The 15,580-nt window shown below is 44.0% G+C and overlaps 1 protein-coding gene across 1 annotated transcript in view; it reads right to left on the reverse strand.

The window, feature by feature from the left end:
* Positions 1-209: 209 nt before the first annotated feature.
* PTPRJ (protein tyrosine phosphatase receptor type J) overlaps positions 210-15,580 on the reverse strand; it is a 153,489-nt gene continuing 138,118 nt past the window's right edge. The window contains exons 22-25 of the mRNA XM_012452590.3: positions 11,677-11,796; positions 7,683-7,843; positions 6,789-6,924; positions 210-3,851 (exon numbers count right to left, since the gene is read on the reverse strand). Coding sequence (XP_012308013.2) covers positions 3,693-3,851; positions 6,789-6,924; positions 7,683-7,843; positions 11,677-11,796 — 576 coding nt within the window. The 3' untranslated portion in view covers positions 210-3,692. The remainder of the gene's footprint in view (positions 3,852-6,788; positions 6,925-7,682; positions 7,844-11,676; positions 11,797-15,580) is intronic.

Below are 15,580 nucleotides of genomic sequence, written 5' to 3' on the forward strand. Positions count from 1 at the left end.
CTAGCCACCAAAATTGTAGGAAGTAAATCTCTGTTGTTTAAACCACAGTTGGTGTTACTTGTTATGACAGTCCTAGAAAACTAAAATAATTTGGAAATCCTAAAAAGAAATGTGTTTTTGTTAAGGATGCCCAAGTAAAATGCAGGCCAGTAAACTGCTTGGTACATTGTAAGAAAAAAAAAAGAAGAAAGAAAGAAGCAAAGCCATAATGCATTGACATTTTTTTATATTTGGTATTTGTAAGTCTTTAGAAAATTTTTTTCAGGCCATTTTTTCCTTAAAAAAAAAAAAAAGCAACCAACAGCAATACTCTGTACAAGTATAACAAACATTAGAAATATGCATCATTCCAAAATAGTTACAAGAAAATTACAGTTTAGAGTCCACATCAACACATCCTATTCATATGTGCCCCCAAGGGAGAAAAAGCTACAGTATGTTAAACACACAACTGCTACACAGTAGTCTGAAAACCCAGAACTTAAGACTTTTGAGGCAAATCAACATCAGTCACCAAGACTAGTTTAGCTTAATAAGTACAATCAAGCATTTCAAAAGGGAACCAGGCTTTTTCATCCCAGATGAAAAGCAAACGCGATTGGCTGCATAGTTGACCTCCGACCCTCTATCCCCAACCCCCAGGAGGCTCTGACTTAACAAAGCACAAATCCAGTGAAGTCAATTAGGCTGAAGCCTGGCTGGAGGTCACAGCATGGCCGCAGTGGGCAGACACCAAATGTCATTTCCTGCTGGTGCTGATCGTCACTAGATTCGACTTTGGAAGCAAAAAGTCCTTGTTCTTGGGAGATGGTATCAATGGCCCAAATCCCCCAAACCAGCTGGCCACCCATCTTTGGCCCTTCCATTGACAGTGAAACCCATGCCAGCTGCTTCTCTGTATGCATTTGTCAAAGACTGAGCACGGGCGCTCACGCCATCCCCACTATTCCATTGGACCTTTCCAATTTTAGCTCATTGTTTCTGGGAGGGGTTGAAGAAGCTCAGAGGCACCCTCCTCTTGCCTCTGACCAACCCCCAGCCTGGGTGTCCTTTATATTTACACATTCATCTTCCCTTTTCAAGCTCTGTGCTATAAATACCCTTACCACCCCCACTGGCCCTGTCCCCAGCCCTCTTCAGGATGCAGAGAAGCATCGTGACCTCCGTGTGACCTGCCCCTTTGGAATCCCAGCCCGCTCCACCCCAAGACTTCCTCCCGAGATTGCTGGGGCTGCTTGCCCATTTCCCAAGCCCACACCAGGCGGAAGGGAAGAGGGTTACTGTGTTTTGCATTTTTATACAATATGTTTACAATTATATTGCTTTAATCTTTTAAAGGATTCTAATCTTTTAAAGGATTTTTTTTTTTTTCACAAGAAGTCCCTTCCTCTGACTTCTCTGTGGCAGTGATGCGGGCAGAGCAGGGCTTAGGAGCTACCTGGGATTTGCCACCTATCACAGTCGTTTTGTCCGGATTTGCCACCTATCACAGTCGTTTTGGACAAATTGGAGGGGAGAGGGTCATAGCCCACAGAACTGCCACCTGCACAGGGACCTATGAATGAAGTACAGACCGCTCCAGGATCTGTATGAGTTGGAGGCAGTGTGAAGGTATGGGAGGAATCCACCCACACTCAGCTTCATGCAACACCCCAAGGACAGCACAGCTTCCCTGATTCACACCTACTGAGCCAAGGCCCCCTCTGAAGTTACGTCAAGAGAACCTGACCTAGCCTGGCCAACTTATTCCTTTGAGGACCTGACACTCAATGAACTGCTCACTACCAAAAAAATGCAAAGGATTCAGCCAAAAGTGCAATTTCCACTTGAGAAGTAAGATTCTCCCCAAAACATGATACCACCTTTTCATCCTTTCAGTACCTCAAAGGGAAAGGAGGAAAAAGGGCATCCAGCACTCACCCTCCGAACCACACCCAGGGCTTTCAAAGCGTGCTTCACCCTTTAGAACTAAAAGACCCATTAACGCACCCGGTCAGTTATCAAAGTGCCAGTGAGGTGAGGGGCGTGGCAGAGGCAGGAGGGACCAGGACGCTGGACCAGCCGGCTCCCATTCTCAACAGGACATACCTGTCCTGTCTACAGCAGGACGTGTTACTGTGGAAGCAGCCACAGGACTCCAGGGACTTGGTTATTCCTTCATAAAACCTCGTCTACTTCATTGCCTATTGGAGGATAAACTCAAAACTTCAAAATATAACCTGAGCCACAATATAAAATAAAAAGAAGAAGAAATTCTTTTCATGTTAATGCCTTGAGAAGTTTACAGATTATGTACCAATAAAATAAATCCACATAAATTCTGAAATTCTTGGATACACACCTGAAGCAAAAAAAAAAATTAATCTACATTTTAAAAATCAAAGTAATTACAGCAGCAGTATAGTGAAAAGAAGTTTTAAAAATAATAATTACATCTTTGATACAAATTCAAACTATGTACACCTCAATTCATAGGAATGACTGTTTTCGAGAGCTTAGTATATATATATACACAGTAGATTCCAATATGCATCATGGCAGAGAAAGACTAAAGCCAGTGGACTTTGGGGAAGGAGGGGTTAATCTGACACTGAATTCACGCCGAAGTGTTCACAGATTGCCACGCTTCTGAACACACATACACACACACAAACACACACGGACACAGACGCATAAAATGCCAACCTGAGTAAAACGTTACTAAAAACCTAGAACATCATGAATCACTAAGTCACATATTGCACCTTTAAATAATCCTTCATACCAAATACAGACATGAGAAAAAGGACAATACAGGGACAAGAAAAGATTTTTGTCACTGTAGGATTCCTCTGCTTCTCCCACTCCCACCCACAGAAATTCTCAAGGTGATATTCAAGTCTCCATTCTCACCCAACCAATGGGCTGAAACGTTGACAACAGAAGAGTCTTTGGAAAAAGTGGGAGGGAAAAAGGAAGAAAAAAATGGAGCACAAACGTACAGGGGGCAGGGGAAGTGGGGTCGGGGCAAAGAGGCCTCCCCTGATCAAATGAGAACAGGAATGTTACCGAGGAGGCCAACCTCTGATGCTAAACTACTGTTTAAATATTCCTTATATTCCAATTATGAGATTCAGTACAAAAATATAGATCTCTACTGAGTTTTGCCTGTGGAAGCATAATTCAGAAAAGGCACATGTTCAAATAGAAAATCCATCCGAAGAGGCGCCACAGACCCCTCCGTGCGCAATCATCATCCACAATTAGGTATTTTCCATCAGCTAGATTCCAAGATACAGTAGGTAAAAATAGACCTCTGATACTTAAAATATATTCAACCTAACGCAATCCTGGCTTTAGCATGTGAATCATATAAAATAGTCTTTTTTAAAAAAGAAACTTGTTTTGGGGAAAAAAAAATCATAGCTCACTTTTCCTGGTTTTTCCACAATCTTCAAAGGGAAAAAAAAAAAAGTGACCTCATCCCACTGGTCATCAGGAATGCAGGTGATTTGCCCCCCACCTGTCCACAGCCCCCGACAGCCCCAGTTTGTCATCTGTCATGTGCAGCTTCAGGCCCTCAAAATTAGTTCTCACAAAACAGAACAAAGAATTAGGATATTAGACATATAAAAACATGTCGACATCGGGGCGTGGGCCTTTGCTGTGGGCGCGACGGTCTGCTTCACTCCAGAAGGGTTTTTCCTTTGGAATCAGGCGATGTAACCATTTGTCTTTCCAAATGTGGTCACAGGCGCAAGGTTTTCATAGATTGTCATTGCGGTCGTGTTCTGGTAGATGAGATCTACTTTCGAGTCTTTCTGGGATCTGACAATATCCAAAACACACTGATTGAGGAAAACATACTGGTCCTGATAGAAAAAGGAAAGAGAGAGACAGAAAATGAACACAGGTCCCAGAAATATTTCCAAACAGGTCATTCCACAACTCCACTCCCAAACCCCATCCACCCAACAGCAAACGGAAGTGAACAAATTTCAAGAGGTAACAACGTTGTGGTGAGATCTGAAATCACAGAAGCAAGACGTCCTTCATCAATGATTCTCAACCAGAAGAGCACACTCCACACCTCCCCTCCCCAGGGAGAAACACCACTGTCTCAGGGAAGGGCAAAGGAAGGAGGAAATGGAGAGGAAAGACCGCACACACACATTCAAACAATAATATGTCCAACAAGATTGTGTTGGCCAGTGAGGCTATGCAGAGTCATAATCAACAGTAACGCTCCAGCAAGGGGCAAAAAGGAGATGACCAGGCGGAGCTGGAGGAGGACTACCCTTCAGTCAGGCATATCGGGATCTACAGGTAGTGATGAAAGAAAGAGGAAAAGGGGTATAAGCCAACACAGAAAGATATCCATGGCCGGGCACGGTGGTGCACACCTATAATCCTGCACTTTGGGAGGCCGAGGTGGGCAGATAATGAGGTCAAGAGATGGAGACCAGCCTGGCCAACATGGTGAAACCCTGTCTCTACTAAAAATACAAAAAATAGCTGAGTGTGGTGGTGCACGCCTGTAGTCCCAGCTACTCGGGAGGCTGAGGCAAGAGAATCGTTTGAACCCAGGAGGGGAGGTTTCAGTGAGCCAGGATGCCGCCACTGCACTCCAGCCTGGCGACACAGTGAGACTCTGTCTCAAAAAAAGAAAAAGATATCCATGATACTGTAAGAGAAAAAAATCATAGAGAGGCAACATATATAAAACAAGATCTGGCCAGGTGCGGTGGCTCACGCCTGTAATCCCAGCACTTTGGGAGGCCGCAGGGAATGGATCAGCTCATGTCAGGAGTTTGAGACCAGCCTGGCCAACATGGTGAAACCCCATCTCTACTAAAAATACCAAAATTTGCTGGGCATTGTGGTACACGCCTGTAATCCCAGCTACTCAGGAGGCTGAGGCAGGAGAATTGCTGGAACCCAAGAGGCGGAGGTTGCAGTGAGCTGAGATTGTGCCACTGCACTCCAGCCTGGGGGATAGAGCAAGACTCCACCTCAAAAAAAAAAAAAAAAGGATCCAATTTTGTCAAAGTGCTCTGTGTGTGTCTGTGTCTGTGTGTGTTTCTGTGTTTACAGATATACATAAAGAGCCTTATAAAGACATACACCAAACTGTAAACATTGGCTACCTCCAGGGAGCAGGACTGGAGAAGAAAGAGTAAGAGAAAAATAAATTGTTAAGTGCTTTCATATGAATAAGTATTGTTTTCAAAACATAAAAAAGAGATTAGACTCTAGGAGCAGGTACAAGATTTCTGTGTTTCTCAAAAAAGGATAAAAGATTGAGAAATACTACTTTATATAATTGCAGCAGAAAAAAGAAAAATTTCTTTTCTGACCAACACAGGAGGTGAACTTCACTCTTTCCACCACAACCACCAAGCTCACCCCAGAGCACATAATGTACCCAGGCGTCTAGAACATTCCCCTGCTAGACTCAAAAACACAGCACATATTCATCGAGTTCTAAATCGGTACAGGACGACAGCCTGATACAAAATTAATATTCTGCTCTCATCCTGGTCAAGGAACATTCACCCCTTTGAGAAAGGCAACTTCGCAATATGTTCTGTTGAAAACATGCCTCAAAAATGCTGCTTCTCGGTAACATTTTGGGTGAAACCAAATCTAACAGTAGTACAGAAATTATACAGTAGAGATTAAGCATTCATTTTCTCCACGGGTCAGCCACCCTTCTGTAGCTATAATAATTGATGTTCTTTAAAATTTACACAGCTAGGTGAAGATAAATTGCTGTATTAACAGTTAAGCAGCATTACGCTATGTCATATTATTAATGTTTGATGAGTTTGTTTCATTCGCTTATTTTAAAGATAGACCTTCTTAGAAACAAAGAGTGAAAAACATCAGGTTTTTTTTTTTTTTTTTTTTTTTGAGACAGAGTCTCGCTGAGCTGCCCAGGCTAGAGTACAGTAGTGCAATCTTGGCTCAGTGCAACCATTGTCTCCTGGATTCAGGCGATTCTCCCATCTCAGCCTCCTGAGTAGCTGGGATTACAGGCACCCACCATCATGCCTGGCTACTTTTTTTGGATTTTAGTAGAGACAGGGTTTCACCATGTTGGCCAGGCTGGTCTTGAACTCCTGACCTCAGGTGATCCGCCTGCCTTGGCCTCCCAAAGTACTAGGATTACAGGCGTGAGGCACCACGCCCAGCCAAAAAATACCAGTTTTACGAGTTTAAAACCCAGAAGCCAAAGTTCAAAGATGTCCTAAGATTACTTAATGAATCAGGCAGCAAGGTAAAGAATCCTCACACTATCTCAGTTTGTAGTTCCATTACTGACATCAGTGCTACTATGTCACTTGTATTGGGTAATTTAATCCCAAGTCAGCTTACGGTCCGCAAAGAAATCCAGTGTTAGTTCACAGCCAAGGGACAGAAAGATTTTAACACAAGTGCATGACACAATGCAACCTTTTAAAAATGGAGGGAAAGGGCTGGGCACAGTGGCTCACACCTATAATCCCAGCACTTCGGGAGGCCAAGGCAGGCAGATACCTGAGGTCAGGAGTTCGAGACCAGCCTGGCCAACATGGAGAAACCCTGTCTCTACTAAAAATACAAAAATTAGCTGGGTGTGGTGGGCATGCCTGTAATCCCAGCTACTTGGGAGGCTGAGGCAAAAGAATCACTTGAACCCAGGAGACGGAGGTTGCAGTAAGCCAAGATTGAGCCACTGCTCTCCACCCTGGGCGACAGAGCAAGACTCCACTTCAAAACAAAAAGGAAGAGAAGAATGGAATGTCAAATACGGATCCTGGCCTCACCTCTGTCTGTACCATTAAAGGCCTGTGCATTCGAAGGTCATACACGATCCCGTACACATCCACGGTGTTCTCATTCTCTATCTGGTAGATGAGACGATCGATGGCAATGAAAGTGCCTGTCCTTCCAACCCCAGCACTGAGAGAAAAGGGAAATAAGCCAGTTACAGCGGGTTACCTCGACTGTGAGCCGCTCAGAGTTCCCCATTTGTACATAATCTTGCTTTCCTTCACTGTCACACTTTGAGGGCAATGCGCAGGACCGGTACACATTTACTCGATGGAAGCCTCAGCAAGTCAGACAGCACCAGCTTGGGACGGGGGCCTAAGTCGCAAACTCACGTCTGAGTCAAATGCCACACATATGACCCCTTGCTTGAACTTCTTCAATCTCAGTTCCATTCAAGTTGCCACCATAGCCTAGGATGGCACATTCCATCAATTTATTTCCCACTGGGCCACACAGCCCGTCCTGTCTTCTGTCCTAAATTAATTCCTTTAGCTTCAAAGCTAACTTCTTATTGTAAGGGGTTGGCACACTTTTTCTGTAAAGGGCCAAATAGTAAACATCTTCAGCTTTGCAAACCATACGGTCTCTTTCTGCCATTATAGCAGAAAAGCAACCATAAACAATATATACATAAATGGGCGTGCTGTGTTCCTATAGAATGTTATTTACAAAAACAGCAGCTGACCAGATTTGATCCATGGGTTACAGTTTGCCAACTCCTGTTTTGGAAGCTCAGGGCTTAGGGAGTAAGTCCATGGTTCCTTATCCAAACCTTTCCTGAATTCGTAAATGCCTATTACATTCCCTCTTAGGCCTTGCTTTTGGAAAGTGCTCACAAATACATATGACATTTGAAATCTGTCGCACATGACGTGCCATCTGTGTACCTGCAATGCACCAGAATCGGCGATTCAGGAGGACTCTGCTTCATGTAGTCACGAACAAGGTACCGGAAGTTGATGAGCAGGTCAGTGGTGTCGGGAACACCGTGGTCTGGCCAGGAGGTGAAATGGAACTGTCTCAGAGGGTGGCTCTCACTTGTCTGGATCTAAAAGCCAAGAAAATGAGTTAGATCCAGAGAGAAAGGCTGCCTAACAACATCAAAAAGGCAGGGGAAATCAAGCAGAGCCTGAGTGCCAACCAGGAGTCATAATGACTACAGATTAGAACTTTACATTTGCACAGCAGCTGATGAAGTGCTTCCTCATCAAACCCTCACAATATGCCCAAGAAGGAGAGTTTATTATCCCCCTTTAAAGATGAAGCAGCAGAGATTCACAGAACTGAAGTCATTTCCCCGACGCTGATTTCAGATGCAACAAAATCCCTCATCCTCCAATTCTGCATTCAGATCCTTCCCTCCCTGCCACAGCTGCCTGTCAATAATGAACTCACATTCTTACGTCTGCACCTCCTTAGCACTTCATGAACCACAGTCCCAAGCCCCCCTGAGAATGTCACTGACCATAAAAACCAAAAATAATTTACTCAAATACAGCCATGATCATCAGCGCCTTCTGGGCAAGAACGGCCTCATAAATCACCATATCCCCTAGAGAAGCAAATAAAGTGACAGGCCACTACCAAGCATCATGCAAATAATTAGAACTGGAGGGAGCTGAGAAAGGACTCCCCCCAAAAAATCCATTTCAACATCGGAAAGTCAACAGAGCTCATTATTACACAGACTGGTTTCCTACCTCGTACCAAAGCATATATACCTTGAAGCACCAGAAGCCCACCCCAGCTGGGGCGCGTCCTGACCCTGACTCAGCTGTACTTGTTATGTCCATACCCAGGAATGACCGTACCTATGAGACCTACATCTGCACTGCAGGCATTTCCATCTCCTTTATGACAGCCACCCTCTGACGCTCATTTTTTCAAATGTACATTCATTATAAGAACGATGAATTTGCAGTATTCAACATTTGGAAAACAGCAGGGAAAAAAGTGTGAATGAGGGGAGAGGTGCTGGAAGACCTCATCAGAGATAAAGTTAACATTCACAGATTTAACCAAAAGTACTGATCTAAAGACAGAAACCAGCTGTGAGAGGTGGAGGTAGGGGAGGAGGAAAAAAAAGGGAGGGAGAGGGATAGGGGAGGAGAAAGGGAGTGGAGTGGGAAAGGGGAGGAGGGGGAGAGAAAGAGGCAGAAGCGTGGAGGGTTATACTTAGTATGATCTTCGCAGAGGGGCAAAGGGGCTCAGGTTAGGGGTGGTAGTCAAAGGACGCCATTAGCTCTATTTGCAATGTTCTCAATTTTCAAAAAGAAAATATATTCACGCATTTTGTAGAATTAAAAAACAACATGTTACTAAATGCCATGTGGTGTCCTGGATCAGACCCTGGAACAAAAGAAGGCTTTAGTGGAAAAACATGAAATCTGAATAAAGTCTGGAGTTTAGTTAATAAAAAATAATAATTATTTAATGGCAATTTTTTTAAATGATGTGGACAACTCCACCCAAAATTCCCCTCTGCAAGGGTAAGCCCCAAGCAGTGGAGGCAACCAAAGAGAAGCCAGTCAGTTTAAATGAGCAGCATCTGTAGAAATAAGCATGACATTTTTCTACTACTGTGAGCTGCATTATTTGGGTGGCCAGATCAGTGCATGGTAACAGCTTTGATGGCATCTCCAGAGGAGGAGCTGAAATACTGAGGCCAGACCCTTTGAGACACAGCAATTAGCAAAGAATTAGAACTTAACATAATATACTTTTATCTGTGACTTACAGAATCTTCTAGGATAATCTCATAAACTAGACCCTAACCCACGAAGGCTCCTACCCATCCAAAAGATTCAAGATTGAACTCCATTGAATCTACTTCCTGGCTTTCCTTTTATGCACTATTCATAATGTGCATAAATTTTCATCTCCTAAAATGCTTCTCTTACATTTCATCCTGCCATGTCCCCATGGTAATTATATAGCCTACCCATCCATTATTTCTTTTTCTGGGGGTGGGGACAGGGTCTTGCTTTGTCACCTAGGCTGAAGCATAGCGGCACAATCTTGGTTCACTGCAGCCTTGACCTCCTGGGCTCAAGCCATCCTCCTACCTCAGCCTTCCGAGTAGCTGGGACTACAGGTGTATGCCCTAATTTTTGGGGTTTGTTTTGTTTTTCTAGAGACAGGGTTTCACCATGTTGCCCAAGCTGGTCTCAAACCTGAGCTCAAGCAATCTGCCCACCTCAGCCTCACAGGCACGAGCCACCGCGCCTGGCCCATTATTTCTAATAGCTGAATAATGATATTATAAGCAAACAAGTCATAGTTGAATTATCCTTTCTACAAAAGCTAGATATCTGCATGGTTTCCAAAGTTTGCCTCTATTAAAAATAATGCTGAGACTTATCTTTCTGAATAAGCCTTTTTGATAGTCTCAAACTTCAAACCAGCAAATCAAAGAGAATAGATGTTTTATTAGAGAAATGCAAATCAAAACCACATTGAGATACCATATCATGCCAGTTAGAATGGCGATCATTAAAAAATCTGGAGACAACAGATGCTGGAGAGGATGTGGAGAAATAGGAATGCTTCTACACTGTTGGTGGGAGTGTAAATTAATTCAACCATTGTGGAAGACAGTGTGGCAGTTCCTCAAGGATGTAGAAATAGAAATACCATTTGACCCAGCAATCCCATTACTGGGTATATACCCAAAGGATTATAAATTATTCTATTATAAAGACACATGCACACATATGATCTTGGCAGCACTGTTTACAATAGCAAAGACTTGGAACCAACCCAAATGTCCATCAATGATAGACTGGATAAAGAAAATGTGCCACACATACACACCATGGAATACTATGCAGCCATAAAAATGGATGAGTTCATGTCCTTTGCAGGGACATGGATGAAGCTGGAAGCAAACTGACACAAGAACAAAAAACCAAACACCACATGTTCTCACTCATAAGTGGGTGTTGAACAATGAGAACATATGGACACAGTGAGGGGAACATCACACACCAGGGCCTGTCTGGGGGTGGCGGGGCTAGGGGAGAGGTAGCAGGGGGTGGGGGGATTAGAGAGGGATAACATTAGGAGAAATACCTAATGTAGATGATGGGGGGGATGGATGCAGCAAACCACCATGGCATGTGTATACCTATATAACAAACCTGCACATTCTGCACATGTACCCCAGAACTTAAAGTATAATAAAAAAACAAAAAAAGAACACCAAAAAGAGAGAGAGAGAGAGAGAGAGAGAGAGAGAGAGAGAATAGACATTTTTAGGCCTCTGATATAAACAGCAAAGAGTTATACCAGCATACACACCCAACAACAGATACCAATGCTGTTTCACGGCACTGCCTCTATTTTCAAAGCATCCTTGAAAAAAGAAAAAAAGGCACATAAAGTTGACTTCCTAAAATAACTGCACAATTTAATTGGATTTGCTTTTGTAAATCTTGAGGGGGAAGGGAGGCTATGTGCATATGCCCTGGAATCCTATTAATGTAACTGTTGTGAATGACTCCTAACAGCACGTGGCCGCTCCTGATGCCATATTTCTAACCAAATAATCCAAAAGGCTACGGTTTGTTCTGTAAAATCTATGAGCAAGTCTGCTGGAAGTGGAAAGAAAGGAAAGAGTTTCTGATGCAGGGCCACCCGCTTCTGATTCATTTTATTCAGGAATGACTTAGAAAATTCCCAAAAAAGTAAATTTCCCAGGAAAGTCAAGCTAAGGGGTTGCCTTGGAGTATACATTCATATGGATCGCTCTGTTCTGTAAAGAAGGGAGCAAAACATTTCTCAATGCATAGAAAAACATACTAGTTAATATCAATGTAAAACATATCACCCGCAAATTAACATACAGTAATTACATGAGATCAGTTGATCCCGACTTCTTACATTTTTCACTGTGAAATCTCTGATGGTCCATTCCGGAAGAACAATTTCTGATGTCATCGCCACAGTTATGTCCCCATAGTCGTGAGCCTGCTTGGAGGGCCAATACTCCTCACATTTGGTCTGCAACAAAATTGCATTTTTATAAAAATACTCAGATCATGCCATCTCCCATCACTAAAACCTCATAAGGGAGACTAGCTATTGAAAACTGGCATCGGAGATGGGATTAGACCTTCTAGTTGGGTTTTCTTTGACCCTTAGAATTGTTTTATTTTATTTTTTAGAGAGAGGGTCTCACTATGTTGCCCAGGCTGGAGTGCAGTGGCTATTCGCAGATGTGATTATAGCACACTACCACCTCCAATTCCTGCACTCAAGCAATCCTCATGCCTCAGCCTCCCGAGTAGCTGGGTCTAAGGACACACCATAGCAACTAACAGAATGGTTTGTTTTTTCTTTTTTTAATTTACAATTCTTGCCAAATCTTTTTAAATTCCTCACACAAATCTAGACTTATTTGCCTTTAAAAATCACATCTGCCTACATTAGGCCCGGGTTTCTGCATGAAAATTGATTTAGAGCAGAGCAGCAGCTGTCCCTTGACCTGGGACACAGTCCCCATCCAGCTCCCTTTGGCCCCTAGAGCAGCCACTCCACAACTGTTCACTGACCTCATCTTCTCCCATAACCCCAGGCAGCTGGAAGAAATGAGGACTTTTTCCCAGGGCTTTCAGATATACAGCGTTTGTAATAGAAATACACAGACCAATAAAGAGAATCAAATTAAATCATTCTGGGGTCTCTGATTTCTATAAAGTTGGTGGGCAGATGTGAACAGAAATAAAAACCAGGAAACGCCTGCTCTCCAAGAATATGTGAATCCCCATTTGGCAAATGACTACACATACACACACACACACACACACACACACACTCTCACACATACACATGCCCTCATACACATACTCACACATACACACACACACAAACACACATACATACTCAATATTCCAAGGTGTGCTCTACTGGTAGTTTTCAAAGCTAATTGATTATCTGACTCACCTGAGAAGTTTGAGTTGTTTGGGGAGTTGTGTGTGTTTGTTTGTTTGCTTTGAAACCGTCTCACTCTGTCATACAGGCTGGGATACAGTGGCATGATCATGGCTCACTGCAGCCTCAACCTCTCAGGCTCAAGTGATCCTCCCACTTCAGCTTCCTGAGTAGCTGGGACTTCAGGGATGTGCCACCACATTCAGCTGTTTTTTAGCATTTTTGTAGAGATAGGGTCTCACTATGCTGCCCAGGCTGCTCTTGCACTCCAGGCCTAAAGTGATCCTCCCACCTTGGCCTCCCAGAGTGCTGAGATTACAGGCCTGAGCCACTGCGCCTGGCTTTGTTTTGTTTAAAAAGGGATTCCTGGCCGGGCGCGGTGGCTCACGCCTGTAATCCCAGCACTTTGGGAGGCCGAGGCGGGTGGATCACAAGGTCAAGAGATCGAGACCATCCTGGTCAACATGGTGAAACCCCGTCTCTATTAATACAAAAAATTAGCTGGGCATGGTGGCGCGTGCCTGTAATCCCAGCTACTCAGGAGGCTGAGGCAGGAGAATTGCCTGAACCCAGGAGGCGGAGGTTGCGGTGAGCCGAGATCGCACCATTGCACTCCACTCCAGCCTGGGTAACAAGAGTGAAACTCCGTCTCAAAAAAAAAAAAAAAAAAAAAGGGATTCCTGGGTTCTTTCCAGAGATTCTGACTCTCGCTATGGGATCTGTATTTTCCTAAGAAAGAACCCAGGATATGGATACACACTGGCACGGACTTGATTCCCAGCTCAGCCTCTTACCAGGTGAATTTTTGTTGCTACCTTGTAGGCAAGTTCTTAAACTCTCCAAGCCTCAGTTTCCCCATCTACAAATCATAATGCCTCACAGGGCTGTTACAGGAAAGAAATAACACATATGGAGTATCTAATGCAGAAAATACACTAGCTCCCTTCCCCATTTACCCAGTGTCAGTAATACCCACTTCAATCTTGACTTAAGATGAACAAGGGACCATTTAAATTCATCTTCATGTTCTCCATTATGAAATTATGTCATTTTTGTTTATCTAACAGATAGATTTATAAGAATGTTTCACGTATAAGGCCCTGGGCTCAACAGTATTATAAAGTTTATTTGCATTCTTTTTTTTTTTTTGGAGACTAAGTCTCTGTTGCCCAGGCTGGAGAGCAGTGGCATGATCTTGGTTCACTGCAACCTCCGCCTCCCAGGTTGAAGCAATTCTCCTGCCTTAGCCTCCCTAGTAGGCAGGATCACAGGTGTGTGCCACCACACCCGGCTAGTTTTTGTATTTTTAGTAGAGATGGGGTTTCGCCATGTTGGCCAGGCTGGTCTCAAACTCCTGACCCTCAGGTGATCTGCCCGCCATGGCTTCCCAAAATGCTGGGCTTACAGATGTGAGCCACCGTACCTGGCCTATTTGCATTCATTTAAAAAATGCTTTTATTTCTACTACAGCCTATTCTCCTCATTCAAGAAGAAGGTAAGGAGCCCACCCTCTATCACAAGCAACATGAGGATGGGCATCATCTCTTATTGCTCTGTTATCTCTTACTGTTCTGTTATCTTTCCCTGCTCCATATCCCCAGCCTCTAGCACAGGACCTGACACATACCAGGGGCTGGATAAACATCTGCTAGTTTACAGTGAAATAAAGAACATTAAAAGAAATGATGCCTGGGCTGGGCGCGGTGGCTCACCCCTGTAATCCCAGTACTTTGGGAGGTCAAGGCGGGTGGATCACCTGAGGTCAGGAGTTTGAGACCAGCCTGGCCAACATGGTGAAACCCTGTCTCTACTAAAAATTTTTAAAAAATAGCCAGGTGTGGTTTGGTGGTGCATGCCTGTAATCCCAGCTACTTGGGAGGCGTTGCAGTGAGCTGAGATCATGACACTGCCTGGGTGACAGAATGAGACTCTATCTCAAAAAAAAAAAAAGAAAAGAAAAGAAATGATGCCTGATGGGCTCCCACTACTACCGGGGACCACTCAAAGTGTGCACCCGAGTTGCAGCAGCAGGATCACCTGGAAATTGGCAGAAATGCAATTCTGAATTAGAAACTCTGAGGGCAGAACCCCCCTCCTGGTGATTCTGATAAAGTTTGAGATCCACTGGCTGAAGGAGTCAACTCCTATTCCTCAAGCAATGCACCTACACTTAAAAACAACTCATGAGACAACATTAAGTCCCATTCCTAAGGCACAGCGTTTTTGAGCTTAGCATGTGTTTTTCAGTTCTCTTCACATCAATTTGTGGAAATACAGAATTTTATTACTATAAAAAATCTTCTCTTGATGGAAGCAGCAGATGGGTTTCAGGACCTCATAGGAGAGAAGGGGCCACTGAGGCTTATCCAGGGATAAGTCTGAGATTTTGCTTAAAGAAAGAGTTCCAGGCCAGGTGCGATGGTTCACACCTATAATCTCAACACTTTGGGAGGCCAAGGAAGGAGGATCACTTGAGGTCAGGAGTTTGAGACCAGCCTGGGCAGCACAGCGAGACCTTGCCTCCACTAAAAATTAAAAAAAAAAAAAATTAGCCAGGTGTCTGGTGCACACCTGTAGTCTCAGCTACTAGGAGGCTGAAGTGGGAGGGAGCCCAGGAATTCAAAGCTGTAGTGAGCCATGATCGCACCACTGCACTCCAGCCTGGCTGACAGAGGAGACCTTGTCTCAAAAAAAATAAAAAATAAAAAAAAAAAGCTGGGGTGGAGGCAGGGAGGTTCAGTGTTCAACCTAAGTTTGAAAATCACCGAGTTGGCTGGGCGCAGTGGCTCACGCCTATAATCCAAGCACTTTGGAGGCCAAGGCAGGCGGATCACCTGAGGTCAGGAGTTCAAGA

This window comes from Aotus nancymaae, unplaced genomic scaffold, assembly GCF_030222135.1.
Source record: "Aotus nancymaae isolate 86718 unplaced genomic scaffold, 86718_ANA_hifiasm-v0.15.2.pri h1tg000059l, whole genome shotgun sequence".
Classification (NCBI taxonomy): Eukaryota; Metazoa; Chordata; class Mammalia; order Primates; family Aotidae; genus Aotus; species Aotus nancymaae.